This window comes from Sturnira hondurensis, unplaced genomic scaffold, assembly GCF_014824575.4.
Source record: "Sturnira hondurensis isolate 20B ecotype Veracruz unplaced genomic scaffold, ASM1482457v3 Scaffold0024152, whole genome shotgun sequence".
Taxonomy (NCBI): domain Eukaryota; kingdom Metazoa; phylum Chordata; class Mammalia; order Chiroptera; family Phyllostomidae; genus Sturnira; species Sturnira hondurensis.
In genome coordinates, this window is record NW_028096783.1 from 5838143 (window position 1) to 5866080 (window position 27938).

Genomic DNA, 27938 nt, shown 5'->3' on the forward strand with positions numbered 1-27938 from the left:
AAAGAAGAATGTCCCAAAATGAGGATAGTGTATGGGGCCTCTGGGAAAACTTCAAAAGTAAAAACATTCACATCATAGAGGTACCAGAAAGGGAAGAGAGAGAACAAGGAATTGAAAGCCTATTTGAAGAAATAATGACAGAAAATTCCCTAACCTGGTGAAGGAAATAGGCAAACAATTCCAGGGAGTGCAGAGTCCCACACCAAGAATCATCTTAATTAAAATGTCAAAGGTTAAAGACAATCTTAATAGCAGCAAGAGAAAAGCAGTTAGTTACCTACAAAGGGAGCTCCCATAAGACTGTTGACTGATTTCTCAACAGAAACTTTGTAGGGCAGAAGGAATTGGCATGGAATTTCAAAGTGATGAAAAGCAAGGACCTACAACCAAGGTTACCTTCCCCAGCAAAGCTATCATTTAGAATTGAAGGACAGGTAACAAACTTCCAAGACAAAAAAAAAAAGCTAAAGGACTTCATCACCATCAAATCAGTATTACAAGAAATGTTAAAGGGTCTTCTTGAAGAAGAAGAGGAAGAAAAAGAAGAAACCTCCAAAATATGAATAATAAAATGGCAATAACTACATCTTTATCAACAATCACTTTAAATGTGAATGAATTAAATGCTTCAATCTAATAAAAAGACAAGGTGGCTGAATGGCTAAGAAAACAATACCCTTACATATGCTGTCATTAAGAGAGCCACTTTAGATCAAAAGACAGACTGAAAGTAAAAAGATGGGAAAACATATTACAAGAAAGGGAAAACAAAACAAAAAAATCTGGGCCAGCAATACTTACACCAGACAAAACAGACTTTAAAACAAAAGTTATAAAAAGAGACAAGGCAGTTCTAGTTCTAGGTATTTATTGAAAGAAACCCAAAACACTAAATTGAAAAGAAATCTATGAGGTCTGTCTGGAAAAAGTCCAGCCATTGTTAATAAAATGGCGTTTTGTGTGATATTGGTGTAACCTGGTAGCCAAGGAGAGTGGACTGGAATGCGCATGTGTGAAAAATGACGACTTCGCTGTACTAGTCACTGGGTGGTAGATGCCATTGAGTGATCATATGTATTGTGTGGCCGTCACATTCAAAATGAGCGAGTAGGGCAACAAATCTGCATCAGATTTTGCGGTAAGCTTGGACATTTCTCTGTGGAAACTATTGGGATGATTCAGAAGGCCACAGTTTCATCACCACAATGTGCCTGCTGATGCATCATGTCTTGTGCAGAGTTTTTTGCGAAACAGCAAATCACCCAGGTGACTCAGCCCCACTACACCCCAGATTTGGCACTCCATGACTTCTAGCTTTTCCCCAAATTAAAATCACCTTTGAAAGGGAAGAGATTTCAGACCATTGATGAGATTCAGGAAAATACGACAGGGCAGCTGATGGAGACAGATTGTGAGAGAGAACTGTGAGGTTGTCACTTCTTTGAAGGCAATGGAGGTGTCATTGTCCCATATTCAGTGTTTCTTGTATCTTGTATCTTCAATAAATGTCTCTATTTTTGTAATTACATGGCTGGATACCTTCTGGACAGACCCATATGTTTATTGCAGCATTATTTACAATGGCCACGATATGGAAGCAACCTAAGTGTTCATCAGTGGACAACTCTGTTCTGCTCTGCATTGCTTTGCTGTGCCCTGCTTTTCTCTATTCTGGTTTGATGAGTCATTTTTGGTGTTTCATCTTCAGTGTTTCAGCTCCACCTGGGAAAACACAGTTGTCAGTTGGTGTAGGAAAGGGAAGGTGTGCTCTCTGAGCTAGAGGGGAGCTGACTTACATAGACAGAAATCCCTGGTCCCTGGTCCCTGGTGGGCTGTCCTCATGTAAATAAGTACTTAAAATTCTCATAGTTTGATTGGTCAAAAGGCACTGTCCTGATTAGTCAGAATGGAACCACTATTGTTTGTAAAGACGCTGATAGGAATATGGCTGCACAACTCCAATTTTACAGGGAAGCCTCAGTCCTATTGGGTGAAATGCAATTCCAGGAACTCCTTTATAAGGTCTGGCTCAGATGGCAGGAGCACAGAGCAGGCAGGCAGCTTAGTGCAGTGCAGGCCTCTCGCCAAAGTGCAGTTTGCATGAGAGGCCCTGTATAGAAATGGCTGCTAAGCTCTTTGGGTTTCTCTTTCTTTCCTTTTCCTTTCCTTTCCTTTTCCTTTTCCCTTTCCCTTTCCCTTTCCCTTTCCCTTTCCCTTCCCTCCCCTCCCCTTCCCTTCCCTTCCCTTCCCTTTCCTTTCCTTTCCCTTCCCCTTCCCCTTCCCCTTCCCTTTCCTTTTCCTTCCCTTTCCCAGTTAGCTACCAGGAACACTTAGTAGGTGTCTTCATCTTCTTTTTCAGGGTCTACACTTCTTTATCAAGTTTGGCAGTATCTGCATTTTAATTAGAGTGTTTAGTCTATATTTAAACTACCTGCTAATTGCAATATCTGGGTCATTGCATGATTTATTTCCATTGTCAGCTTTTTCTCTTTATGGCCTAGTAATTTTGGCCTAGTAATTTTTTGTTGTATTCCACTTATTATGGATGATTCATTATAGAGAACTTATCTTCTGTTACCTTTCTGTTAATTTTGCTTCTGGTAGTTAAATTATTGGTTGATCACATTGAACATTTGGTACCTTGGTTTTATACTATGTCAGGGTGAGTTGGTTTTGCTCTAGACCAAGGAGACTCCTTAATCCTGGGACATGCTTTTTACTTTTAAGGTGTGCAGTGTAAAGTCTGAGCTTTTTGCCCAGCAGTTTAACTTGGCTTGGCTCAAACAGAACATTCTGTTTCCCCGATGGTGGGCAGTAGCTAAGATACCAGCTCAGCCTCTTGCATCGTTCCAGCTGTTGCTTTCACTGAGCTCCCAGGAGTCTGCTGTGCACATGAGTTAGGGGATTTGAAATGAGCTTATTGTAGGGTGCAGGTTTCCTCTGTAGCCCTCCTTTTTCAGAGGTTTCTGCCGTCACATTTACACCCACTTTGGTGATTGTGAACTATCGTTTGACACTTCCACAATATAAGACCGGCTCTCTGTTGAACTCCTGACACTGCTTCCCTATGGGAATTGTCCTCACGGGGGGAAGGCTTAGCAATGTGGATGTCACCCGTGAGTGTGGTCGTATTTTAAAAGGTTGAATCCCTGATAGGTTGGCTGGCTTTTTGTTGCTAGTGAAGACTCAGTGGAACAGAGAGATTCACTTGAAGAAAGTTTATTAGGATATTATTGGTATCTGTAGAAGAGAGGGGAAGAAAAAGGAAGGGAAGAGAGAAATGGGTAGAAAAGGTTGAGCTGTGATGAAATCTCAAGAAGGAGCTAAGCTGTAGAAAGTTCTGACATGGGGTAACCCTTCAGAGTTGTCTCTGGGCCAAACCAGTATATCCCTTCCTTAGGTGTCTGCCTCTCGTTATATTTTGTCCATGGTTGATGGTTCTTAACTTCTTGGAAATATATAACTTGATGAAAAAATACAAACACTTTCACCATTACCAAAAGCAGGGCTTTTCTAGGTTTTTAAAATGTAAAGTTACCATATTTTTCAGACTATAAGATGCACCCCCCAGATTTGGGAGGAAAATAGAGGTGTATCTTAAAGTCCAAATGTAGCTTACCTGGCTCACTGTGTGTGTGTGTGTGTGTGTGTGTGGCCAGGTTATTAAAGATGGGGTCACAGGTTATTAAATATTTGACCACATTTTTTGCTTCAAAGTTTTTCCTATTTCCCTTCTCTAAAACCTAGATGCATCTTATTATCTGGTATGCCTTATAGTCCTAAAAATATGGTGCATATATTTGGTTTGCTGACAGTAGAATATGGTTATATTTGCCAATGGAAATAATATTCCAGCTATTTTGGATTTACTCTGAGCTGCTTGCTTGTTAGTGTATTTAATTTAACAGAAAAGTGCTTTTCTACTGAGGTTTTATCTGTAACCAGAAAACATAACTCTTAGCTACATATTTAATAGCTGTCAAAAATGGGGGAGAATTTCTTACTATAAAACAACAACATCAACACAACAGAGTAAATATTTGCACAGGAACCATAAAATATTTATGTGCTGTATAACTATGAAAAATTATTTTATAGTATCGATTACTATATTTTTAGGCTCTATTCATTACATTCTTATATTTTACAAGTTAACCAATCATTGAATTGATTTGAAATGCAGCATTTGATACATTATTTGAAATAGTTTAAAGATTGTTTAATCTTATTTTTAAAAAAGTTTTACTCTGAAACATATACTTGTGAAATGTTATTTTTAAAGTATTTTCTTGTTTAATTTGAAATCTCAAATTTAGCTTGCAGAGGACAAAAATGCCAAAATTAAACAGTTACTTTACCATCATTTCTAGAAAGATGCTTTTACTGAAGGTGTTTTGAAAGCAAATTGAAAACACAGTAAATAGAACAAACCAGTAATTATGTTATGGAATACAGACAATTGCATCATTTATTACATATTTTACTTGGATTTTCACTGTAAATTCAAATGGGAGAGATTAAGGAGAGTGCAGACTTTTTTATCCAGGTCCCAAAACAATTGTATTTTTTAAAGATTTTATTTCTTTTTCTGTCTTTAGAGGGGAAGGGAAGGAGAGAGGGAGAGAAATATCAATGTATGGTTGCCTCTGGTGTGTCCCCCACTGGGAACTAACCTGCAACCCAGGCATGTGCCCTGACTGGGAATCGAACAGCGATTGTGTGGTTCGCAGGCCCGCACTCAATTCACTGAGCTACACCAGCCAGGGCTCAATTGCATTTTTTAGTAGCATCTGAAGCATTTCCTTAAGGATACGGATTGTAGGTTTGGAAAAAATAATGTGTTTTTAAGTATATTTTATAAAATAATCTGGATTGGCCAAACAGTATAATGTTAAACTTTAGGTTCCTGCTCTCAGCCAATATGTTATAGTAATTATTTCTTTCACAAGACTGCCACCTGATGTTCTGATTCTTTATTAGCAGCTAGTCTGATATTTCATTTCACAGCTAAAAATATTTTTGTTGCTTGTTATTTGGCTACATTAATATTATGTATACATATCTCTTACCACGCTGTCTGTTCTAGTCAATGTGATACAAATTAAAATCTTTAAGTAACTTAATTTTTAAAAATACTGACATTTTAAGGGATTCAGATATGATTCATTTCCCGTGGCCCCAAACCAGCCGATAGCCTGTTCACTGTACTTGCTCCCTTTTGTGCCCTCGCTGGCTTTGCACACCTCCAGTCCTCAGTTGGTAGTTACTGCCACAGTCACTGGGCTGTGCCATGGTAGTCACGGTGGCTAGAGTTTATTGTCATACAGTGTAAAAATGTATTAATTAGCTTTTAAGTAATTCAGAATGTTGGATATTTGAGCCAGTAGTACAAAGTATAATTAGAAAAACTTTCCTTAAACAATGTATGAAGTTACTATAAACATGATTTAAGGAAAATCAAAGTCATATTCCTTCCACATACCTGTTACATGTGAATGGTGTCTTAATTACCAACAATTTGTTTTTTAAAATTATATTTTATTGATTATGGTATTACAGTTGTCCTGAGTTTTCACCCTATCCTCCCTCCAATCCCAGTACCCCCCTTTCCTTAGGCATAGGCAATCTCTACACCATTGTTCATGTCCATGGGTCATGTGTACAAGTTCTTTGGCTATTCCATTTCCTGGACAATACTTTACATCCCCCTGGCTAACTGTAACTGTGTATTTGTACCTAATTCCCCCACCTCTTCACCCATTCTCCCACAGCTCCCTCCCATCCGGCAACCATCAAAATACTCCCCATATCCATGATTTTGTCTCTGTCCTTCTTCTCAGCTTAGTTTGTTTTTTAGATTCAATTGTTGATGGATATGTATTTATTGCCATTTTATTGTTCATAGTTTTGATTTTCTTTTTCTTAAATAAGCACGTTTATCATTTCATATAATAATGGTTTGGCGATAATGAAATCCTTTAGTTTTTTTTAAATTTTCTTTGTCTGGGAAACTCTTTATCTTCCCTTTGATCCTAAATGATATTTTTGCTGAGTAGAGCAATCTTGGCTGTAGGTCCCTGCTTTTGATGACTTTGAATATTTCTTGCCAATCCCTTCTAGCCTGCAAAGTTTCTTTTGAGAAATCAGCTGAGAGTCTAAATGGAACTCCCCTGTAGGTAACTAACTGCTTTTCTCTTGGTGCTTTGAAGATTGTCTTTTTATCTTTAACCTTTGGCATTTTAATTATAATGTGTCTTGGAATGGGCCTCTTTGCATCCATTCTGTTTGGGAATTTACTTCCCAGACTTACATTTCTATTTCCTTCACCAAATTAGGGAAGTTTTCTTTGATTATTTTTTCAAATATTTTCCAATTTCTTACTCTTTCTCTTCACCTTCAAGCACCCCTATGATGCAAGTGTTGGAATGCTTGAAGCTCTCCCAAAGGCTGCTTCCACTATCCTTGTTTTTTTGTGTGTGTGTTCTTTTTTCTTCTTGTTCCGATTGGTGTTTTTTTTGCTTCCTTTTGCTCCAAATCATTGATTCGATTCTCAGCTTCATCCACTCTACTGTTGTTTCCCTGTAAATATATCTTTATTTCAATTAGTGTATCCTTCATTTCTGACTGGATCTTTTTTATGCTGCTGAGGTCAGAACTAAGTTCCTCGAGTATCCTTATAACCAGTGTTTTGAACTCTTTATCTGATGGATTGCTTATCTCCATTTGGTTTAGCTTTTTTTCTGGAGTCTTGATCTGTTCTTTCATTGGGGCCATGTTTCTTTGTCTCCTCATTTTGGCAGCCCCCCTGTGTCTGTTTCTGTGTTTGTTTCTTACTCCGTGGGTTAGTTCTGAAGTCACTGGTCAAGGTAAACGTAATGCCTACTCAAAAGTATCCTTGATAACGCTTTAAATTTTCTATAAAGAACAGAATTAAAACATGCCATTTTTACTGAATTCTGCATATTTTTTCCAGCAATGAAATGGCTTTGCTGCTGCTGTTTTTTTTTCTTTTCAGTTGAGTACCAGGTGAAATACACAGTTAGATTTTTTTGAAGCCCCTTTGTATTGAAAATTCATGTCTTTGAACTACTTCTGATTACACCCAATACTGAATAGGTATTGTCAAGTTTGCATAATCACACTCGAAGCGATGCTACTCTGTCACTGCTGTAGGTAGACATTGTAGATATTTGTTTCCTTCTCTTTCTCCCTCCCTTTCCCTCTACCTTTCTCTCTTCCTCTCTCTCTCCCTTGACTTTTGCTTGGAGTCCTTTTCCATCCCAGTCTTTGTTCCTTAGGGAGCAGGTAGGGACTCCATCTCCCTGTTGCAAGGATCTCCAGCCAGTCAGCACATTATACGTCTTTTGGATGCAGTGATTAATTCAGAAGTTGATAAGAAATCTAACCTTTCTCAGTTAAACTGAGTCTCTTGGGGATATGAGAAGAGATGGTGGGGGACTGTGGCCACCTTGTGGTAGCAAGGGCTATAGCCTGTGAGTTGAGAGTGATGGAAGGGGGCTGATGAGGAATCAGAGAGTTGGAACACCACCCGTGGACTAGATGTCCTCGTGCATTCTTGGCATTTCTGTGTGGCTTGGTGCAGCTGGGTGCGCTTTTCTGCATTCACTCAGTACCTGAGCGACAAGCCAAGGGCCTGCTTGTATTTGGTTAACTAAAGTTTTTTTTTTTTTTTAAAGATTTTATTTATTTATTTATATTTAGAGGGGAAGGAGAGAGGGAGAGAAACAAATGTATGGTTGCCTTTCGTGCGTCTCCTGCTGGTAGTTGGCCTGCAAGGAACCAGCCTGCAACCCAGGCATGTGCCCTGACTGGGAATCGAACCGCGATCCTCTGGTTCGCAGGCCCGCGCTCAATCCACTGAGCTACACCAGCCAGGGCAACTAAAGTTTTATTTGAAAACATCCCTACCTACTTATTTACTGTTGGCTCTGGCTGTTCCTTCCACAAAGGCATCATTGAGTAATTGTGTCAGAGACCATACAGTATTTACTATCTGGTCCTTTCAGAACAAGTTTGCTGACTTCTGACCTAGTGCTTCCATCAGATGAAATCATGCATAAGCAAATGCAAAATTCATACTGTGTTCAGATTGTTCCCTAATTTATCAGTCACTTTGGAACAAGCTTTCATTTTTATTTTTATTTTTATTTTTGTTTTTTAAAGAGTTTTTGAATTTTTAAAAATATTTTATTCATTTATCTTTAGAGGGGAAGGGAAGGAGAGAAGGAGAGAAATATCAATGTATGGTTGCCTCTCATGGGTACCCTGCTGGAAACTGGCCTGCAACCCAGGCATGTGCCCTGACTGGGAATCCAACCACGATACTGTGGTTCGCAGGCCTGTGCTCAATCCACCGAGCTACACGAGCCAGGGCAGAACAAGCTTTCATTTTTAAAACAAATATAGCAAAACTGCATGAAAACTAAGACTAGAGCCAATATGTGGAGAGCAAAGTAAAGCTAACAAATGGAGAGACACCTTTCCGAAGCCGTTTGAACCCTTTACATCTATCTCTGTGCTTAAAGTGAGACACACCAGCCCTCAGGTATTTTCAGTTTTATGAGCCAATACATTTCTTTTATGTTTAATCCAGTTTGAGTAGCATTTTAAATCACGTTCAGTAGTAGAATTCAGGGTAGTACAGAGAGTTTCCCTTTACCCTGTATCTAATTTCTCCTTTTGTTAACATCTTACATTAGTACGGTACATTTGTTGTATGTAATGAACCAGTCAATATTGATGCGCAAATTATTATCTAAGGTTTACACTTTATTTGAATCTGTAGTTTCTTCCTAATGTTCTTTTTCTGTTCTGGGATATCAAGTTCCCTTTGGTTGTTAATTCTCCTTGGACTTGGTTGTGACAATTTCTCAGACTTCCCATCATTTTGATAACCTCCACAGTTTTGACTAATATTGGTAGGCTATTTTTTAGAATGCCCCTCAAACTCAGCTTGAGTTTGACCCTTTTTTTCTTGATTAGACAAGGGTTTGGGATTTTGGGGAGTAGTACTATTGTAGTTCTCTTATAAAAATTGTTTCTTGAGGAAGAAGAGTGGACAAGATGAGGTAAATAAGAGACATTGTTCTTCAAGATTTTAATGATTTTTATTTAAAATCATTTAAATCACGTACCCATCTCCCTCTGCCCCCATAAAGCTAGAGTATATTCCCTAATTCTTTCTGCCCTCATTTAGTGCCTCAGTTTATCACCCCTGTGGCTTCTTCACGTAAGATTAATAATTTTGGACCTCAGAGAGCACTGCATATGTTTGAAATAAATCTTAAGTGGCTTGTGTAGCATTATGAAAATGTTGCACTCTCAAAAAAAAAATCTGCAGCCCCGGCCAGGCTGCTCAGTTGGTTACAGTGTCATCCTGGACACCAAAAGGTTGCAGGTTCAATCACTGGTCAGGGCACACACCTGGGTTGCAGGTTCAGTCCCCATTTAAGGTGCATGTGAGAGGCAACCGATTGATGTTTCTCTCTTACATCGATGTTTCTGCCTCATCAGATGAGGATTAAAAATTACATATATATATTATCTGCAACATATTTTTTTAAAAATATTGTTTTCAGAGAGGGAAAGAGAGAGAGAAACATCTATGTGAGAGAGAAATGTCGATTGGTTTACACACCTAGACTGGGGACTGAACCCGTAACCCAGGCATGTGGCCTGATCAGGGGTCAGACCGTCAACCTTCCGCTTTGAGGGACTGTGCCCAAACAACTGAACCACACCCACTAGGGCTGTAACATACAATTTTCAAGCTAAGGACACCTGTCACATTATCAGTAGTTTTAGTCTAATATTTGTGTTTCAATAATGCAGAATTCATTTGGTGCAAGTGAGATAAGGCACACTTAAAAAAAAGATTTTACTTATTTATTTTTAGAGAGGGGAAGGAAAGGAGAGAGAAGCATTAATATGTGGTTGCCTCTCATGCACCCCCTACTGGGGAATCTGGCCTGCAAGCCAGGCATGTGCTCTGACTGTGAACCTGCAGTTCGCATGGAACCTGCGAGCCTTTGGTTCGCAGACCCACTCTCAATCCACTGAGCCACACCAGCCAGGACAGGCACACCGTTTTGGACACATCCTGTAGTGTGTTTAGTGAGGGTTCCAAGGATGCTGTGATGACATCTTCGACTCTTGCATGAGTCGCTTTTCTGCTTTGCTGTCGCAGCACCTGTTTCCAGTTGCAGGAAATTTTAGCACATTATTGCATGCAGTCATTTGCCTTTGGCAAGTAATTCTGCCAAGTGGAAGATTAAAAGTCCAATGCTATAAGTGGTAAATGCCATCCTTGGTATCAAGTAAAATACCTCCCGTGGTATTTTTCTGGTTTAGCTGAGGCAGTGATTTTGTTCATTTTTAATGAAATGTGAGTTTCCTTGAGCATAGCTACATGCTGGTGCCCCAGGGGACATTTCTTCATTACCCTACATACAATTCATGTCATTTAAATTTTCAAGCCGCAAAACTGCCAAGTGAGTCAAAACACTTGTGGCTTACCCAGATAAAAACTCAGATTCTTTAAGTATACTATATTTTATTTGAAATGTATTATTATGAAATAAAAACTTTTGATGGGATTTAGTGAATAAAAGTAAGACATTACATATTTTGGGGAACAGCTGGGTAAAGTTCAGATGAAAATATAACTTGAGATCCAAATTAATCATTTGGTAGCCCAGATAAGCTTTGTTTTTTATATGTAGAATGAGCAACCTTTTAGCCTCCAAATTAAAACCTTGTTGGGTTCTTGTAAGTGTTCTGGATCACAGATATTTGAAGTGCATGCTCTTTAAGTGCACATATGTAGATACATGAAATGCTGTGGAGTTTTCTGGGGTGTTTTGTGTAAGCAGACCAATGCCAGCGAGAGTGGTTACAGTTGTGGTGTACTGCATTATGTGCTGTAGGAGCTACGACAGTCTGCTGACTGTGATAGAGTCCATAAGCATTTAAAATAAATACTAGTGGAGAAGTAAGTGAACCTCGTGTTGAGGTACGTCAAGCAGTGTGTTTCGTAGCAATGTGAATGCAGCAATGCTGGTATCGTCTCCATGAGGACAGTTTGCCCCCACAGACCCAGGAAGTCCCAAATGAACAAGTTAGAATAAATGGTGGTTTTTCTTCTTTCAGATTGCCAGGTCTCTGTGCTGTGAAAATAGAACTTCTCCCGTGTGCGTATCTTAAAGACATCATGGTTTTGCTTCCTCTTCCCACAGTGAGCACCTTATTTGTACAGTGTCAGGCAACTAGGCAGAGGTTATGGTTGTTAGTAATGTTACTGTTTTCTTTCACTTGGGCCTTGTATTAACCACATTACAGCCAATGAACAACGCTTATGTATTTGAATTGATCAGTTCTGAGCTATAGGATCAAACAATGGCTATATACACAATTTTAATACAGTTCATTTAGTGCTATTTCTTTTGCTTGAATTATTGATCATTTCAGAAAGGGAAATCATGTCATTTTGGGGGTTTAATTTTTGTGCTCACTTTTCTTATGTAAATACCTGACCATTAAACAGCTGGGCTGCAGGCTAAATAAAATTAACTGAAGGACCCCTAATGCAGATTCTAGGATCCGGTCTCTGGAAACCCAGTATGTCTGTGAAAAAGCAGAACCTATCAGCCAGTTCTACCTGGGGCCCTCTCACGCCAACTGCACTTGAGGGAGAACCCTGTGCTAGGCTGTCTGTCTGCTGCACTGAACTGCCTGCCTGTGCTGCATGCCTGCCCCGTGAGTTAGTCCTCACAGTGGAGTCCCTGAAATCCTGTTTCATCCAGTAGGATTGAGGTTTGTCCTGTGCAGTTGGAGCTGTGCAGCTGTGGTCCCAGCAGCCACTCAGAGTAGTTGCAGTGTGACAGGTGAGTACAGTGTCCTTTAGACCAATCAAACTGCAGGGATTTGGAGTCCTAGGCAGGACGAACCAGTCAGTGACCAAGGGGACAGGAAGTTCTGTCTGTGTAAGTCAGCTCCCCTCTGGCTCAGAGAGCACACTTTCTCTTTCCACCTAAGAATGAAGATTAAATTTTTTGGCTGGAGCTGAAACACTGAAGATGAAACACCAGAGATGTCTCACTGGCGCAGAGCTGAGAAGAGCAGGCAGAGCAGGGCAGGGCAGCATGGAGCTGACCAGCCCCGCCCAGCATGGAGCAGTGTGGAGCAGAATGGAGCAGCGTGGAGCAGGGCTGCCTAGGCCAAGAGGGGCCGCCCGCAGAGGTGCTGCTGCACAGCCGCGCCGTTTTATTGGTGAACGGTAACACTGCTGGGCCCTTGCACAGCTGTACTGTGTCACAGTTGAGCTGTTTACACCGTGAGGTGGAGAAAGGGAACCTGAATTTCTGGAGTTTAATTTACTGACTTTGAATAGATGGTCTTCAGGATTTCTTCTGTGAGAATTATTTGAATCTCTGAAGCCTCTATAAGCACTAATGGCTGTTTCAAGTTCTTTATGTTCCCTGATGCATGTTTCTCTGGCCCTTCATTTATTTTATCAGTAACTAGCCACTGGCTAGATTCTTTACTATAGCAGACATCTGCATGGGATATTCAACTGGGCAGCCATTCCCAATTTCAGGGGTGATAGCCTAACAAAGATGTCAGCAGCAGTGTAGGAACTGCCCCCCTATTGACTCGCAACCAGGGGCCATGCAGTTAATCATTGTGTCGCTTGGTGTCATTTACAGAATGTCTTGAGGAGCAGTGTTGGCCTCTTTACTGATAACTCCCAGACCTTCTGGGTAATGATTGATGTCTGTTTTATCTGCGAGTTTTTAAGGAGTCATACAAAGTTTACATTTTGCTTTCCTTTTTTCCCTCATATTGTCCCTAGCTGATCAGAGACTTCATTTCATCCAGTTCTTCCTCCCCATCCCTCTGTAAAAATAACTTCTTTTGTGTGCTCCTGATTTCAGGTAAATTAAGTTCTAATTAAAATAATTTCCACCTTAAGGTTTGAATGTTTAACAAGCTTGACACTCAAAGATAATTTGCTTTTCAAATTGTTGTTAATCAAAAAAAATCTCTAAATAGGTTATGAGTCATTGTTACTAATGAGTGTGTGCATATTCCTGAACTTTTTGGGGCAGAAGAATGGATGGGGAATCTGTTTTAAAGCCACAGTTGAAGAAACAGCCTTAGTTTTTTTTGCTTGTTTGTTTTTTTTTTTTTTTTGGAAAACAAACTGCAGATGACTGTAGTTTCTCCTTGTATGCTCATTTGTTGGGGCATGTCACACCTGTTTTTATTATTAAGCTCTTTTACACTAGGCTGTGCAGTTATTGAAAGACTATAATGAATTCAATTCCTAATGCTTTTTTTCTCTTAAAAGTTTAGTTTCCCCAAATCTGTATTTTAGATATAAGATTCCCACCATTGGTTTATTTCTCCCTGTTGATTGTCATTTGCTTTGAAATATGTCAGAGTGCTTTGAAAATAGTAAACTGCTATACTATTCTAAGGCAGTGTTTTTATTAGTGGCCGTTGGTTGATGCTGGCAGAAAAACCAGTGCAGGATGAATTGTCTTTTCCATTTGTTCGTGTAAAAACTCCCTGCTGGTTTGTGGACATAGTTGCTACTTGTTGCAACTTTTACTGTTGCAGCTGTTCTTTGACTTGGGGATTCTGATGCACTGACTGAATAGTAAGAGTATTTTCTCGGGGTTGGGAGGAGAAGATTGTCTGGTTCTCCTTGGCAGATCTGTGGCATTTGGTACCACCACGCTGGATTTCCAAGCTCACGAAGGTTTATTAATGTTTACCTCTCTGTGTTACATTATATATCATGAATCCATGTTTTCTCAGATATGCAGCCTGTTACAGGTAGGTCTTTGACCCCCTGATTCCTACAACCACTTATTCTCATGTTTAGGAGTTGGTGAACTAAGTTCAGTATACTAGAATGGGACATTCCAGCATTTTAACTTTTTTCATGTATTGGATCATTTATTCTGGGATAGCAGTTCCTTCCTGTCCGGGCAGGATTGATTTGTAATGTTTCTGTCCTCTACTTTGAGGATATTCCATAGTTCATGCAGTTTTCATGTTGTTGTTGTTGTTGTTTTTAAATAACAGAAAATAATTAGTGGCAAACGTACCGGATGGAGTCTTAGTGTTAGTCATAGGTGGTTCGGACGTGCGCAGGTATTGACCTTGTCCCCAGCAGACTGTGAAGGAGGACACAGAAAGGTCTTAGGTGGCAGTAGAGGGGACAAGATCCTGTAGGTTAGAAGTCAGACAACACCTGAAACCTCTTCATCTGCTATACCATGGATAGCCGCCCACTCTTTACTTGGTTAAGTCATTGCAAGATTTTCCGTGGCCTTTTGATTACTTTCTTCTTTGTATTTTTCTATCCTTTTTACCATTCTGCATTTTTAGATGGCTGGAAGATAAGGCAGAAAACATCAAACTAAAGCATTCAGTATAGCTTTTAAGAATTAATGCCTGTAGGAAGAAGGAGCTCCTACCTTTTGCAACATCATGGATGGAACTGGAGAGCATTATGCTGAGCGAAATAAGCCAGGTGGTGGAAGACAAATACCATATGATCTCACCTTTAACAGGAATCTAAACAACAAAACAAACAAGCGAGCAAAATATGACCAATGACACTCAAATAGGAACAGGCTGACAGGGTTCAGAGGGGAGAGGGGAGAGAATCATAGGGGAAAAGGGGAGGGACTCACATGAATAAGTATAAAGGACACATGGACAATAATTAAGGTGGGGGGCGGAAATGGGAGGGAGGTGGGGAGCACTGGGAGCGGGGCAGGGCTGGGAATATGAAACAGAAAACTGTACTTGAATAAGAATTAAATTTTAAAAAAAGGAAAAAAAAAGAAAAAGAAAGAATTAATGCCTGTAAAGGAAATAAAACAGTGGAACCTGTAGAATGACATTATTGGAAAATAATCAGCAAGATCCACAATGTTAGATTATATAGGACCTTGTTTCTTCAAAAAACATATGACAGAAAAAGGAACAGGAACCTTTGAATCACAAGAGAGGGGACCCCAAAAACCCAGAATTATCTTCTGGAGGGCAGGCCCCTTGTCATACAGGCTTCTCCCGCTGGGGTGGGAGTGCTCTAGGAGCCCACCTGCATCAGTGCACCAGCTGGCATCGTGGTGAGAGGGTGTGAGTTCAGCTTCGGTGAGTTTCTTTTGAAGACGGAGCACGTTTGCCCGACGGAGCACGTTTGCCCATTCCATGATGAGTGGTTTAGGAGCGACCTGCCCACACCGTGCTGAGTGGTCAGCAGTTTGTGATCAGGAACGGCATGACCCTCATGCCCGCCCATCCCAACCCCCTGATCTCTCCTTGAGCAACTTTTTGTGTTTCCCCAGACCAAAAAAGCCCTCAAAGGGAAACGTTTTGCTGATGTGGAAGAGGTGACATAAAAAATGGCTGAAGCACTAAAAGGCATCGAAATTGATGAGTTCAAAAACTGTTTTGGGCAGTGGAAAATTGTCTCAGGTGGGTTGCATCAAATGGAGAGCACTTGGAGGGTGACTAAAATGTAAAAATAAATACATAAAGTTTTGTAAGTAAATTCTGGGGTTTTTTGGGTCTCCCTTTTATAGTTCAAGTATCATGTAGGACTTTCTGATTAAAACAAACCAACTTAAAAAAAAAGGATTCCTGGCAATTGGAAAACTTTGTATATTGACTGGATGATTGTGATATGAAGGGGTCATTGGTTAATATCTTTAAGGGAGATAATGATATTTTAGTAATTGAAAAAAGAGTAATTAAAAAAAGATTTCTGCCCTGGCTGGTGTAGCTCAGTGGATTGAGTGTGGGCTGTGAACCAAAAGCAGTTGGTTCACAGCTGTGAATCAAATTGCTGGTTCGATTCCCAGTCAGGGCACATGCCTGGGTTGCAGGCTAGCTCCCCAGTACGGTGAGCAAGAGGCAACCACACATTGATGATTCTCTCCTTCTCTCCTTCCCTTCTCCTCTCTCTAAAAATAAATAAAAATCTTTTAAAAAATAAAAAGAGTTCTTATGAGAATTTTGATTCTTCACCTAAAGGAGTTTAACATGTTCTAGTAGACCCCAAACCTAGATTCACGAAACGTCTTTCTGTAGTTACACCTTCCATTTTCTCAGAGTCTGTTATTTATAAATATTGTGTCACTTAAGTACTTTAGGTGTACTGCTTTTTTCGGTCACTTTGGTTGTAATGTGATTAGGCATGGTTATTATGTTCAGATGAGGAAATTTAACTTCGAGGGGGTTTTTTTTTGCTGTTTCATGATTTCAAAACTTTTTATTTCCCTATTGCACCACAAGGGGGCGCCCTGCCTTTTGTTGCCTTAATGCCTCAGAACTTGGGTGTTGACCTCAGACACTGCTTTGTTGTCCATGGTCCTGCGGATGGTAGTTTCTTGGATGCACTGCCTGGAGCTGCTGTTATCCAGGGAGCCACTGAGATCAAAGTCCTCCCAGTCTGCCAGTGGGTGGCGGTAGGTGGCCATCTCAGCCTACAGGTTGACCTTGATATTCAGCAAGGCCTCATACTCTTGGGCCTGGCTCTGTCCCTCTGCCCAGGTCCAGGGCACCTCTGACTCCAGGTGCTGCAGTATCTTGTTGAGCTGTTCCATCTGCATGGCCTAGCCCATCTCTGCCTCCCTTGGGCTGTTCTCCAGTGTGGCCTTGAGGTTCCTCATGGAGTCCAGGTTGATTCTGAGGACTGGTCCATATGTCTCAGCTCTGTGGGTATCATCTCAACATTTCCTCTCTACGTGGTCTGCGTGGTGACCCATGGTGCTCTCCTCAGTCTGCTGGAGCCAGTCTAGCTCCTCTCAGTTCTTCCAGGCCAGCTTGTCACCCTGGGCCTGATGTCTGCCGTGGTCTTGCTGAGGAGCGCCCTCCTCCATGGTCAGTCCAGAATTGGCAGTCTGGTTTGGTAGACCATTTACTTCCTCCTTGTGGTTCTTCTTCATGAAGAGCAGCTCTTTCCTGACAGCCTTGATCTGTCTCCAGCTGCAACTGAGTGATACTAGTGTCACCAGAGACCTTTTGGAGCCCATTGATGTCACCCTTCTCAGAGCGTGAGAGGCTCCATCTCATACTTGATACTGAAGCCATCATCACCAAGATGGGCGTTAACCACAGAACTTGCAAAGATCTAAGCCCTCAAGGCCCTCGATGGTCTTGAGGTAATGCCCCCAGTCTCTGCCAGGGGTCCTTCTGGACTCTGCTCTGTCGTCTGTGATTATCAAACTCCTGGCCCCCCTCCTTCTCCAGGTAGGAGGCCAGGCAGTCTTTCAGGCATTGCATAGTCTCCCTCTCTCTCTGGGCGCCCCCTATGCTCTCAGACCTACAGCCACCCCATTGGCCAGGCCTCTGAGCCCCCAGCTGCATCAGATGCTGGCAGAGTAGTAGGAGATGGAAAATCTGGGAACCTGAGCCCCTGGTATCTGCACAGATGCTGGCCCTGCACTTAGCTGGCTGAGCTGGTGGCCAGGCAACTGCATGGAGCCCAGGGTCTGGGAGTTGGTGGAGAAGCCAGAGTGGGCAACAGAGCTCATGTCTTTCAGGCAGGGTGGTGGGAAGCCAGACAGAGGCTGGGGCCATGGATGGAACTTCAGTGATCTTAAGTAAGTTGCTTCAGGTAGTAAGTGGCACAGAAGGAATTTGAATCATTTGAGCTTCATTAAATTAAAAAACAATCTAACAGTATTTTCAAAATGAAAACCATGGATACTCAAAAGTAGAACCGTTGTTTTCATTTATGGTGTATATTTAATGGGAATACTTACTTATAATAGTGACACAGTAGCTAATGCATTGCACACCCATTAGTCATGAGCTGCTTTCTAAACCTGCTTATCTTGCCACAGGAGAGTAGTAACGTAACTTGAAGATTCTGAATTTAGAAACTTTAAAAATTGCTTTATTATTTTGCCAGTTCTGTTGGAGACATCAAAAAATGTGCTTTGCATTCATTCTGAATTTTGAAAATGTCAGATGTACAGCACCATAGACAATAGCATTAATATCTGGCTGCAGGAAAATAAATCAGAAATAGGCAGATATTCAATTCTTAAATAATGTATTATTCAAATTTAAATATAAGTCTGTTTTTAAAGAGCTATCTATATTTCTACTTCTCTATTATATTTTATTTAAATTTTTTTCACATTATTTTTGCGACTGATAATAGTTACTAGAACAAATTTCTATAACAGAAGATAATGGGAAAAACGTGTGTTTCCTGAAATAAATTTAAGTGGGCAGGTAGTAGCTTAATTTGTCCTTCTAGGGAAATAAAACTGAATAATTTGTGATACCAGGAGAAGTTGCCTTCTCCTTCTCTTTTTTAAAATATATTTTATTGATTATGCTATTATGGTTGTCCCATTTCCTCCCTTCATTCCCCTCCACTGTGCACACCCCCTCCCACCCACATGCCCCCCCTTTAGTTCATGTCCATGTGTCATAAGTTCTTTAGCTTCTACATTTCCCATACTATTCTTGCCCTCCCCCTGTCTATTTTCTTCCCACTGTCTATGCTACTTATTCTCTGTACTTTCTTCTCACATTGCCCTATTGCTAACCCTCCATGTGATCTACATTTCTGTGGTTCCACTCCTGACCTAGCTGTCCTCTTGGTTTGCTTTTGTTTTAGGTGTGGTTGTTAGTAAGTGTGAGTTTGCTGTCCTTCCACTGTTCATATTTTTTATCTTCTTTTTTAGATAAGTCCCTTTAACATTTCATATAATAAGGGCTTGGTGATGACGAACTCCTTGAACTTGACCTTATGTGAAAAGCACTTTATCTGCCCTTCCATTCTAAATGAAAGCTTTGCTGGATAGAGCAATCTTGGCTGTAGGTCTTTGGATTTCATGACTTGGAATACTTCTTTCCAGCCCCTTCTTTTCTTGCCTATAAGGTCTCTTTTGAGAAATCCGCTGACAGTCTGATGGGAACTCTTGTAGCTGACTGTCCCCTTATCTCTTGCTGCTTCTAGGATTCTCTCCTTCATTTTAATCTTGGCTAATGTAATTATGATGTGCCTTGGTGTGTTCTTCCTTGGGTCCAACTTTTTTGGGACTCTCTGAGCTTCCTGGGTTTCCTGGAAGTCTATTTCCTTTGCCAGATTGGGGAAGTTCTCCTTTATTATTTGTTCAAATAAGTTTTCCACTTGTTGCTCTTCCTCTTCTCCTTCTGGTACCCCTATAATTCGGATGTTGGAATGTTTGAAGATGTCCTGGAGGTCCTAAGCCTCTCCTCAGTTTTTGAATTCTGGTGTCTTCATTCTTTTCTGTTTGGTTGTTTCTTTCTTCCTTTGCTGGTCTACTCCATTGATTTGAGTCCCAATTTTCTTCCCATCACTATTGGTTCCCTGTGCATTTTCCTTCATTTCACTTAGCGTAGCCTTCATTTCTTCATCTAATTTTCTGCCAAAGTCAACCAATTCTCTGAGCATCCTGATCACCAGTGCTTTGGAACTGTGCATCTGATAGGTTGGCTACGTCTTGATCGCCCAGATATATTGGCTCTAGGGCTTTGATGTGTTCTTCTGTTTGAGCCCTTTTTTCGGGGGAGGGGTCTGGTCACGCCTGTTATGTAGTGAGGGGAGGAGCCTTAGGTGTTCACCAGGGTGGGGCAACCCAGTGGCTGGGTTGTGACCCTGTATGTGGGGGCGGGGTCAGAGAGGGAACAGTGGCACTTGTTCTGCTCTCTCTTGGATTTCAGTCCCTTTTGCCGCTTCCCACAAGCAAACTGGGCCCTTCTGGTGCTGGTTCCTGGGTGGGTGGGCTTGTGTACATTTTAGGACCCTGTGGGTCTCTCCAAAGAACTCTCCTGTGAGGCTGGGAGTCTCTCCTGGCACCTCAACCCCCGCAAGTGTTTTCAATCAGTGCTTTTAGGCTTTATTTCCTGTTGCTGGGGCCCTGGGTTGCTCAGTCTGTCTCGCTGCCGTATTCATCTGGTTTATCGGCACTAGAACGTGTGATCGTGGTCAGCCAGACGCCTTACGCGCCTCACTGGGTCTGCCGGTTGCCACCCTGTGCCTGGGGTCTGCCAGCTGCTGCTTTTTTCTGCTGTGACCCCTCTCCACTCGTCGCCAACTCCACCCCTCTTACCGGTCTGGATGAATGGTCATCGGACTTCTGTACGGTTCAGTTTTCTGTCAGTTCTGGTTGTTTTTTTGTTTCTAAATTTTTGTTGTCCTTAAATTTGGTTGTGCGAGGAGGCACGATGTGTCCACCTATGCCTCCATCTCGGCTGGAAGTTCCTCCTTCTCCTCTTCTTCCTCCTCCTCCTCCTGATACCAGGGGAAATATACTTACTTTTAAATTATTATTATTATTATTATTATTATTTTATTAATTTTTATATTGTCGATGATCAGGACTTGTTGAGAACAAAAGCATGAGTCCCAGTGGTGTTCAGTGCTGTGCTTCTTCCTTTGGAGGCACTGCTGCCCCTGGTGCCGTCCCTCTGTCAGCGTTCTGCACACACATGGTCACACGTGTTTCTTTTTCCTCTTCGAAAATGTGAGCTGCAGGGTTTCACGTGTACACTGTTCTATGCCTTTACTTCTTTCTTCTTTGTCTTAAAGTGTGTGCCTTAGGGTTTGTTCCATATCACGACCTCGTGCCATGCTTACCTGTGCTTCTCACTTGCTCAACTGTGTAGTTTCCCGTCCTGTGGACGTTCCATCATCTCATCTAGTTTTTGTTAATGGGCAAGTTAGCTTATTTTTGCAATTCTATTTTGTGACTATAAAGTTTACTACAGTGAACAATTTTGGAATTGCTGGGCCAAAAATTTGTGCATTTTGAGTTTTCGTAGGTTTTGCCAAATTGCCTGGCACAGAGGTCATGCCATTTTGTATTTCTATCAACAGTGTGTATTCATTTTCCCACATCTTGTTTCAAACAGTTTGTTAAAAATCTTTGCCTGCTTAAAAAAAGCATCTTATTGTGGATTTTTGCATTTCTCTTATGAGTGAAATTAAATACTTATTATGTTTTAAGGTTATATTATCTTTTTCTATTATTATTCTGTTTATATTCTTTGCTTGTTGATCTTACAAATGTATAGGAACCCGTTATGTTGAGGAAATTAACCCACATGTGTTCTTATATGTTCCAAATATTTTTCTCAATTATTTACTTTTGACTTCACTTCTTCGTATATTGATGACATGTGTGTGTATATATGTATATATATGTGTATGTATGTAGAAGATTTTAAAATTGATAAGAAATGAAAATATATCAGATTTTTATTGTTTTAGGGCTTCTTAAAATTATACTTAGAACTTTCCCACTGTGAGATGATAAGAGCTATTTTGTGATTTACGGTTTTATTTTTATGTTTAAAGTGTCAGTTCATCAGGAATTTATTTTGATGGATGGAGTGAGGGAGGGATTAAAATCTGTGTCTTCAGAGTCTAGAATTGGTAGGGGATTTATAACATAGAGAGATTTCAATAATCCTCTAATTTTTAAAATAGATTATTTGGGCCAAAATTCGGTATAGATTTGTCTTGAGTGGAAATTATTGGGCTAGTTTGTAAGCTAGCTCTGTAAATTGTTCAGGAATTTTCTCCAAATTTGCTATTATCAACAACAGTTTGATTTTCTAATCTATTCCCAGGCTTGACAATGAATTTTGGTTTTTAACAGAAATACATTTAACGACCATCGTCAGTAGATTAAAATTATACAGAGTTTTGAAGTAGCAATATTAAAACAGTAACATGTAAGTTGCAATTTTTTAGGAAGGAAGAAAGCATCGTATGAGTGAAGTCAGCTAGATGAAAATTCAAGGGTATCCCAATAAATGCCTTTAAGCTGTTTTTATCTTGTCAGATTGAGGAGAAAACCAGGGCTCAGGAGTTTGCCGCTGCTTGGTTGAAAGGATGTGCCCACGGACGCGTGATGTGCCCACGGACGGCACCGCCGCGCCGCTCTCTCCGGCGCCGTGGTGGTGTTGCCAGTTCTGCAGAGGCTGTACTTTTCACTCAGTTCTCGGAAGGTCACTCTATTGCTGCTGTTGGCATCTGTACTTGACATAATCTGTGAAAATGTTGCATGCATGTAATTTTCAGCATATTTTAAGTTAGGATGCTTTTTTTAAAGTCCAGGACAAGTCTGGCTGTGAATGTCCTACTTTGGATACCCGAGCAAAGGTGTACGTAACAGTCATCACTGAGGGCAAGGAAAGATGGGTGTGTCCTATTAGGAGGCACGAAGTTGGGCAGGTCCTTGGACTTACCTTCTCTACACATTGTGGTCCTCCAGAACTGTGGGACCTACAACCATGCTTTTCATTGTGGCTGGTGCAGGAGAACTTTGCACAGTGTTATCTTTTCTAGTTTTCTGTTTGTTTTTCTTAAGTCTGAAATAGCAAAAGGATATATACATCAGAAAGCCTGCATTTTGAAAACATCTATTTTCAACTTAACTGGGTACTTTGAGAAGATTAAGATAGTGATTAAATAAATAAATAAGTAATTACTGAAAAAAAAAATCCCCTTCCTTTGGGTTCTGGTTTGGTTATGTAGGTCACAGGGCCCGAGGCCGAGGGAGGGGCCTGGGTGTCACAGGTGCAGCCCTCAGACAGTGAGTATGCTGTGTGTGATTTCCTGTCTTCACCAGCTGTAATTACACTGGGATGTAATGCACTGGCCCAGTGTGCTCACATGTCACTGCTGTATCGGCCGCACACCTGAGTGTACGTAAATAGAGCTGAACAACCTGGACGTAAGGGTTCTTTATTCCATGCCTTGAAGTTTCAATTTTAAAGTATAAGATGGAGACTGAGAGTGAGAGCAGCACTGTAGGGGATGACAGTGTCTTTTGGTTGGATTCTGAAGTTTTTACCCAGATGACTGACAGTGAAGTGGGAGGAAGGGAAGAAAATTTCAGGTAATTATGGAATTCCCAGTTCTCTCTCCTACCTTTGTTTCTGTTCACCCCACCACCCCCTTCCATCCTCTGTATTTTAATCTCTTTCCAGTGAGACCTTTCTGCCTCTCTGGGGTGGGGCCGGGGGGGGCGGGGCGGGGTTGGTGCTGAAGAGGGCAGGTTTCTAGTTGTATACAGCAAGCCCTCTTCATTCCACAGCTTGCCCGGAGCTTGTAAAATGCATTCTTAGTGACTTGTTAGACAGCAGGAAGAGAGGGCGTTCAACAGGTTTTGTGGTGGCGTTTCAGGAATTTCAAGTAGAGACTCATAGTGAACTACTACCCCTACTACCTGATCGTATCTGATGGATTTAATCTGAATTTGAATATGGTAGGGTTTTCCTTCTCTTTTTCTTACAATGTGTTTGTATATGTGTGAATGTGGTTGCTTTTGTCTTACTCATGTGTATGAAATACTTTATTTAAGTACAGACTCATTATTTCATGGTTTTGACCCTCACTGGTCTCTGACCTTGTGGCTCATTCCCCACTGCCCCCGATCTCCCTTGGTGTGGACTTTCCAGCTGTGCTTCACAACTGAAGCTGTGAGGAGTGCCTCCTGGACAGGCAGCTTTCGGAGCCCAGTGGTGCTGGTGAAGAAGGAGGTCTGAAACAGGCCGTTTGCTTATTGACGCTGTGGCAGTGATAACAGATTTCTGGAGGCTTTATTTCTGCTTTTCCTTTTCCAGTAGGGTTGGCAACTTCATTTTTTTTGAGGCATTAACAAAATCTCTTCACTAAGTTTGTAGTACATATTGTCACTGCCACCCACACGGGCAATTCAACATCTTTTATCATTTTACCTGTGAGTACTTGGGTAGGTGAGCTTACCATTATTTTCATCAGACCTTATGGTTATGTTTAATGTTCAGAAAAGTATCTCCCTTTTTCAAGTTAAAGGATTTCTCTAGCCACAGATTTTTATTTTTAAAGTCTAGGCTAAATGACAAAAGGTATTGAATATTAGGAACTCTCAATAACTCATACTAACTTTGCTAATCAGTGGTTACAATGAATGAAAGTGTGTTTTGAATTTTAAAGAATAATTTATTGTTTAAAGAGGGCATTTTATTAGCACGTGAAGCTCTTGTGCCAGCTTTCTCATTCTCTCCATGGGCTTCTTTCTTCTAGCCTTTTCTGAGCAAGCCACTTTTCTCCCCAGCTCGTTGAGGTTCCTCAGAGTCCTTAGTTTTCAGTTTGGTCAGTCTCATGAATGATTAGTAGGAATAAAGTATTTGTTTTGTTTGTATCTGTGTGACCTAGTATTAAAATTGTGGAAGTTATTTGGGGGGTATTCGTTAAAGGAAGAAGCACCTAGACTTAGTTGTTGTAGTAATAGATTTGGCACTGTGATCCTTGATTAACTTGTTAGGCAACAACAACCTTCCTGGAATTTTCCTGTGGCAGGAAAATTGAGAAGCAAATCTCTGTGAGACTGAGCTTTTCTATTCCTCAGGCCTATGTGGCAGCGTCTTCATCCTGAGCAGCGGAGGCATTGTAAGCATTGTTTTAGGAGACCGGGATTCCCCGGGACACTCGTCCTTGGGACAGTGGTATTTTGTATCTGCATACCGTCACGGCTCTCCCAAACCAACTATGTCCTTGAGATTTGGCTTCATTTTATTTATAAAAGAGATCCAGAGACCAGCACACACATTTCATGTAGTGCATCTCACCTGCTCAGCAGGAAGACATGAGGAAGTGGGGCACCGGCGCTTTCACAACCGTCTCGGCCCTGTTCCAGCTGAAATGCCTGGCAGGAGAAGAGGCGTGTGTGGGCACCCAGGGTGAAGGGTTGCATGGCAGGAGCTGTAGCTGTAGCCTTGGGAGAAACGCAGAGCAGACTCAGGATTGTATATGACAGTTGTTTCTGTAGATCGACTTATAATTTGAAAATATACAGAATAGTATGCTAATACACATCAAACCAAACTAGCATTATTGCTTACATTCTAGCTAATTTCCACTCGTACATGCACATACACACAAACAAGGAGAGCCAAAGATTATGCATTATTCCTTTGCTCTGATAGCATCTAGGCTACTAGATTTTGAATTTGTTCTTAAAGAATAGCATTGCGCCCCTTGAGGCGCCGTGGCCAAGAGCTTCGAGTCGCACTGCACCTGGAATGCTGGGTCTGGTGCTTCCATCTGACGCAGACGGGCATTACTGTTTGTCCAGTCGCTCTTGGGATAGCTTTCATTCTTGGGCTTGGCTGGAGGGAAGGATACTTTTCTTACAGTTTAGCACTGTGGGAAGTTGCTCAGTCTCCTTCATGGCAGTCATTCAAACGTGTCTGCCATTGCGTCATGAATCTCTCATTTTCTGATTTGTAATTTGTAATTTGTAGAGTGAAGTTAATAGCTACCTTATCGCTATGGTAAAATAGTTCTTGGGCTGAATACTTAGTGCTCCTTGGAGTCCATAGAATAGAATAGTCCTTACAGGTTATTAGAAGAACCCCTCTGTAAATCAGAAGGGGAAATGTGAGGTAGAAAAGGAAAAACAAATGTTTGACCTCTTTTAGGAAAGAAAAATTGTATTCAGGATTTGTTACACACAGTGTACTAAGCCAAATATGTTATATTCAATATGTTATACGTCAGTTATCTGCCTATTAGTCCTATGCAGTAGGTCTTATTTTTCCTATTTTCCAGATGAGGAATTTCTGGCTCAAAAAGCCATTGACCATATTGTCAGAATATAGTAGAAGAAAAATTGTACTCAGGTATAATTGATGTTGAAAGTGAAAGACTTTAGTTTTATAAAGATGTTTGACATGGCTGCAGCTAAACTTATTCTCTGGTAAGTAAGAACTTTTAGAGACTGTAGCTGATAATCTCAGTTCTGAAATTCCTTCTTTGAGGAGTTTTTGAGTACCTGTGATGTATAGATTATTCAGTCAATGTAAAAGTGAATTTATGCATACTGTGATGTGACCTTTTAAAGATACAACCTCTAGGACACCTAGGAATTATTACTAACTCACAATCATGAAAGGTTCTAGTTCTTTGGCATCCGAGGGTAGAAATGCTTATTGTATAATCTTTCTTAGTCTTCTCTAATATTACATTATTGGCAGGTAACAGTGGCTTGCCAAGTACGACATACAGTTTGAAACAGTTACAGAGATGATACTTGTAGAGTGCATTATCGGACCCCATCTTGAGAACTTGTATATCTTTAAAATCAGAGTGTGCGGATGCCCCAATCATGCCATCAGATCTTTACTTTGTCTCCATTGTAAGGCAATAAGGAACTTCTGACTTTAAATTAGATGATTTGGTGAACATAATTAAATTCCTTTGGTTTATGGCATCCCAGGACTAATCTAGTTCAGACACTTGATTTGCTGGTGGGTGGCCTAATCCATTCTCTGCTTTATTGAAAGTGATGCTGCGACTTGGAAGGTGTTGCAGCAGTCCAGATAGGTATCAAGGGCTTGAAATATGGCATTACATTGTTTCCCATTCTTGTTTTTAGTTACATCCAGGACAATTTACTTTAATGACTAAATTATTCTAGAAGCCCCTACAGCTATTCCATGATTTCTTGCTTTTAATACTAGGACTATTTCTTTGTCTCCAGTAGAAATTCTTGATTTGGGGATTCTCAGTCATTTTTTGTGAGCCTGAAAGTACAGAGAGTCACATTAACAGTCAACCACTGACATATATGCCAATATCATACCCAGACCTGTATTCTGCTCTGTGACTTCTCATAGGCATCTTATCTTTAATAATCTATTATGTATAATACCAAAAAATGTGTATTTCTTTTAATTCTCACCTGAAGAAATGTTCATTAATTTTTAAAGAGAAAAGACGGGGGAAAGTATGAGAGGGGGAGGGGTAGAAACATCGCTGTGAGAGAGGAACATCAGTTGGTTGCGTCCCGTGTGCACCCCGACCAAGGGTCAAACCTGCAAACTTGGCAGGTGCTCTGACCATGGACAGAACCCACAACCTTTTAGTGCACAGGACAATGCTCCAACCAACTAACCAAGCTACCTGGCCAGGGCAAAGAGATGTGCATTTTGAAAAAAGAAAAGAAAAAAGATTATATTACTTTGTAACTTTTTATGTATGATTTGGATTCTTTTAATATCAAATATAATTTTCACCTAACATACTCCTACCAGTGTCACAAAAATAATAAATTAAATTGTAATCAGCAGAGTCTGTTGTGAACATCTCTTAATCTCCAAAAATTTTACGTCATATTGGAGTGTAGCCATTAGCCCGAATGTCTTTGTAATCTATGAAGTGAGTCTGTCTCAATTGTGAGGCGGGCTGGCACAAGGTTTCTTGGCGTTTCAGTCACTAAACTCTGCAATGGAATCTAAGGTGAGCCTTTTTTATTATATCTGTCTGTATAAGGCTTTTGTACTTCAGTTCAAGAGGGAACTTAGAGCACTGAAACTATATACAACTATATAAAATTTGCTAGTTACTAAGTTATATATAGTTAAAAGTTTAACCTGTTTTTCCTTTTGTGTTCAACTTAAACTTGCTTAAAACCACCAATTGTATGTTCAGACTTAGGAAATAAAAATTTCTGAAACATTTCAAGTTCTGTTTATAGATCTAATATAGTCAGTTTTCTTTTTAAAACCATCGTGTTACTGACCCAGAAAGATTATATGAGAACAAACAAAACCTTACTAGATATTTAATTTTAGAAGTTCTGCTCTGCCTGTATTGTCCATTAATGATGCGCCTCCCTGTCCATGTTCACATACTCATATGTGTACTTTTTCCATTATTATTTGAAAAGGCAGATAATAGTCTCCACCCAGTTGTGCCGTTTTTTTCCTACTGTGGCAATGTCTTTTCTTCTCTACTTCTCTTTTTCTTAAGCACTTCAGAATACTTTTACTTCCTGTTTCTCTCAATTTTCTTCTCTCTGGATGAGACTTTTGGTACTCTTTATTTATCACCATTGGTCCCCACCCCCCAATTCTGTTTT

At 40.6% G+C, this 27938-nt stretch overlaps 1 protein-coding gene across 3 annotated transcripts in view; it reads left to right on the plus strand.

Moving 5' to 3' along the window:
• ARHGAP32 (Rho GTPase activating protein 32) overlaps positions 1-27938 on the plus strand; it is a 274955-nt gene that overhangs the window by 60465 nt on the left and 186552 nt on the right. For 2 of the 3 annotated variants that reach the window (XM_037038279.1, XM_037038280.1), the window contains exon 1: positions 22665-22931. The exons of the other annotated variant lie outside the window; for it this stretch is intronic. In XM_037038279.1, coding sequence (XP_036894174.1) covers positions 22816-22931 — 116 coding nt within the window. In that variant the 5' untranslated portion in view covers positions 22665-22815. Of the gene's footprint in view, positions 1-22664; positions 22932-27938 lie in introns of those variants that run through there. 3 annotated transcript variants of the gene reach the window in all.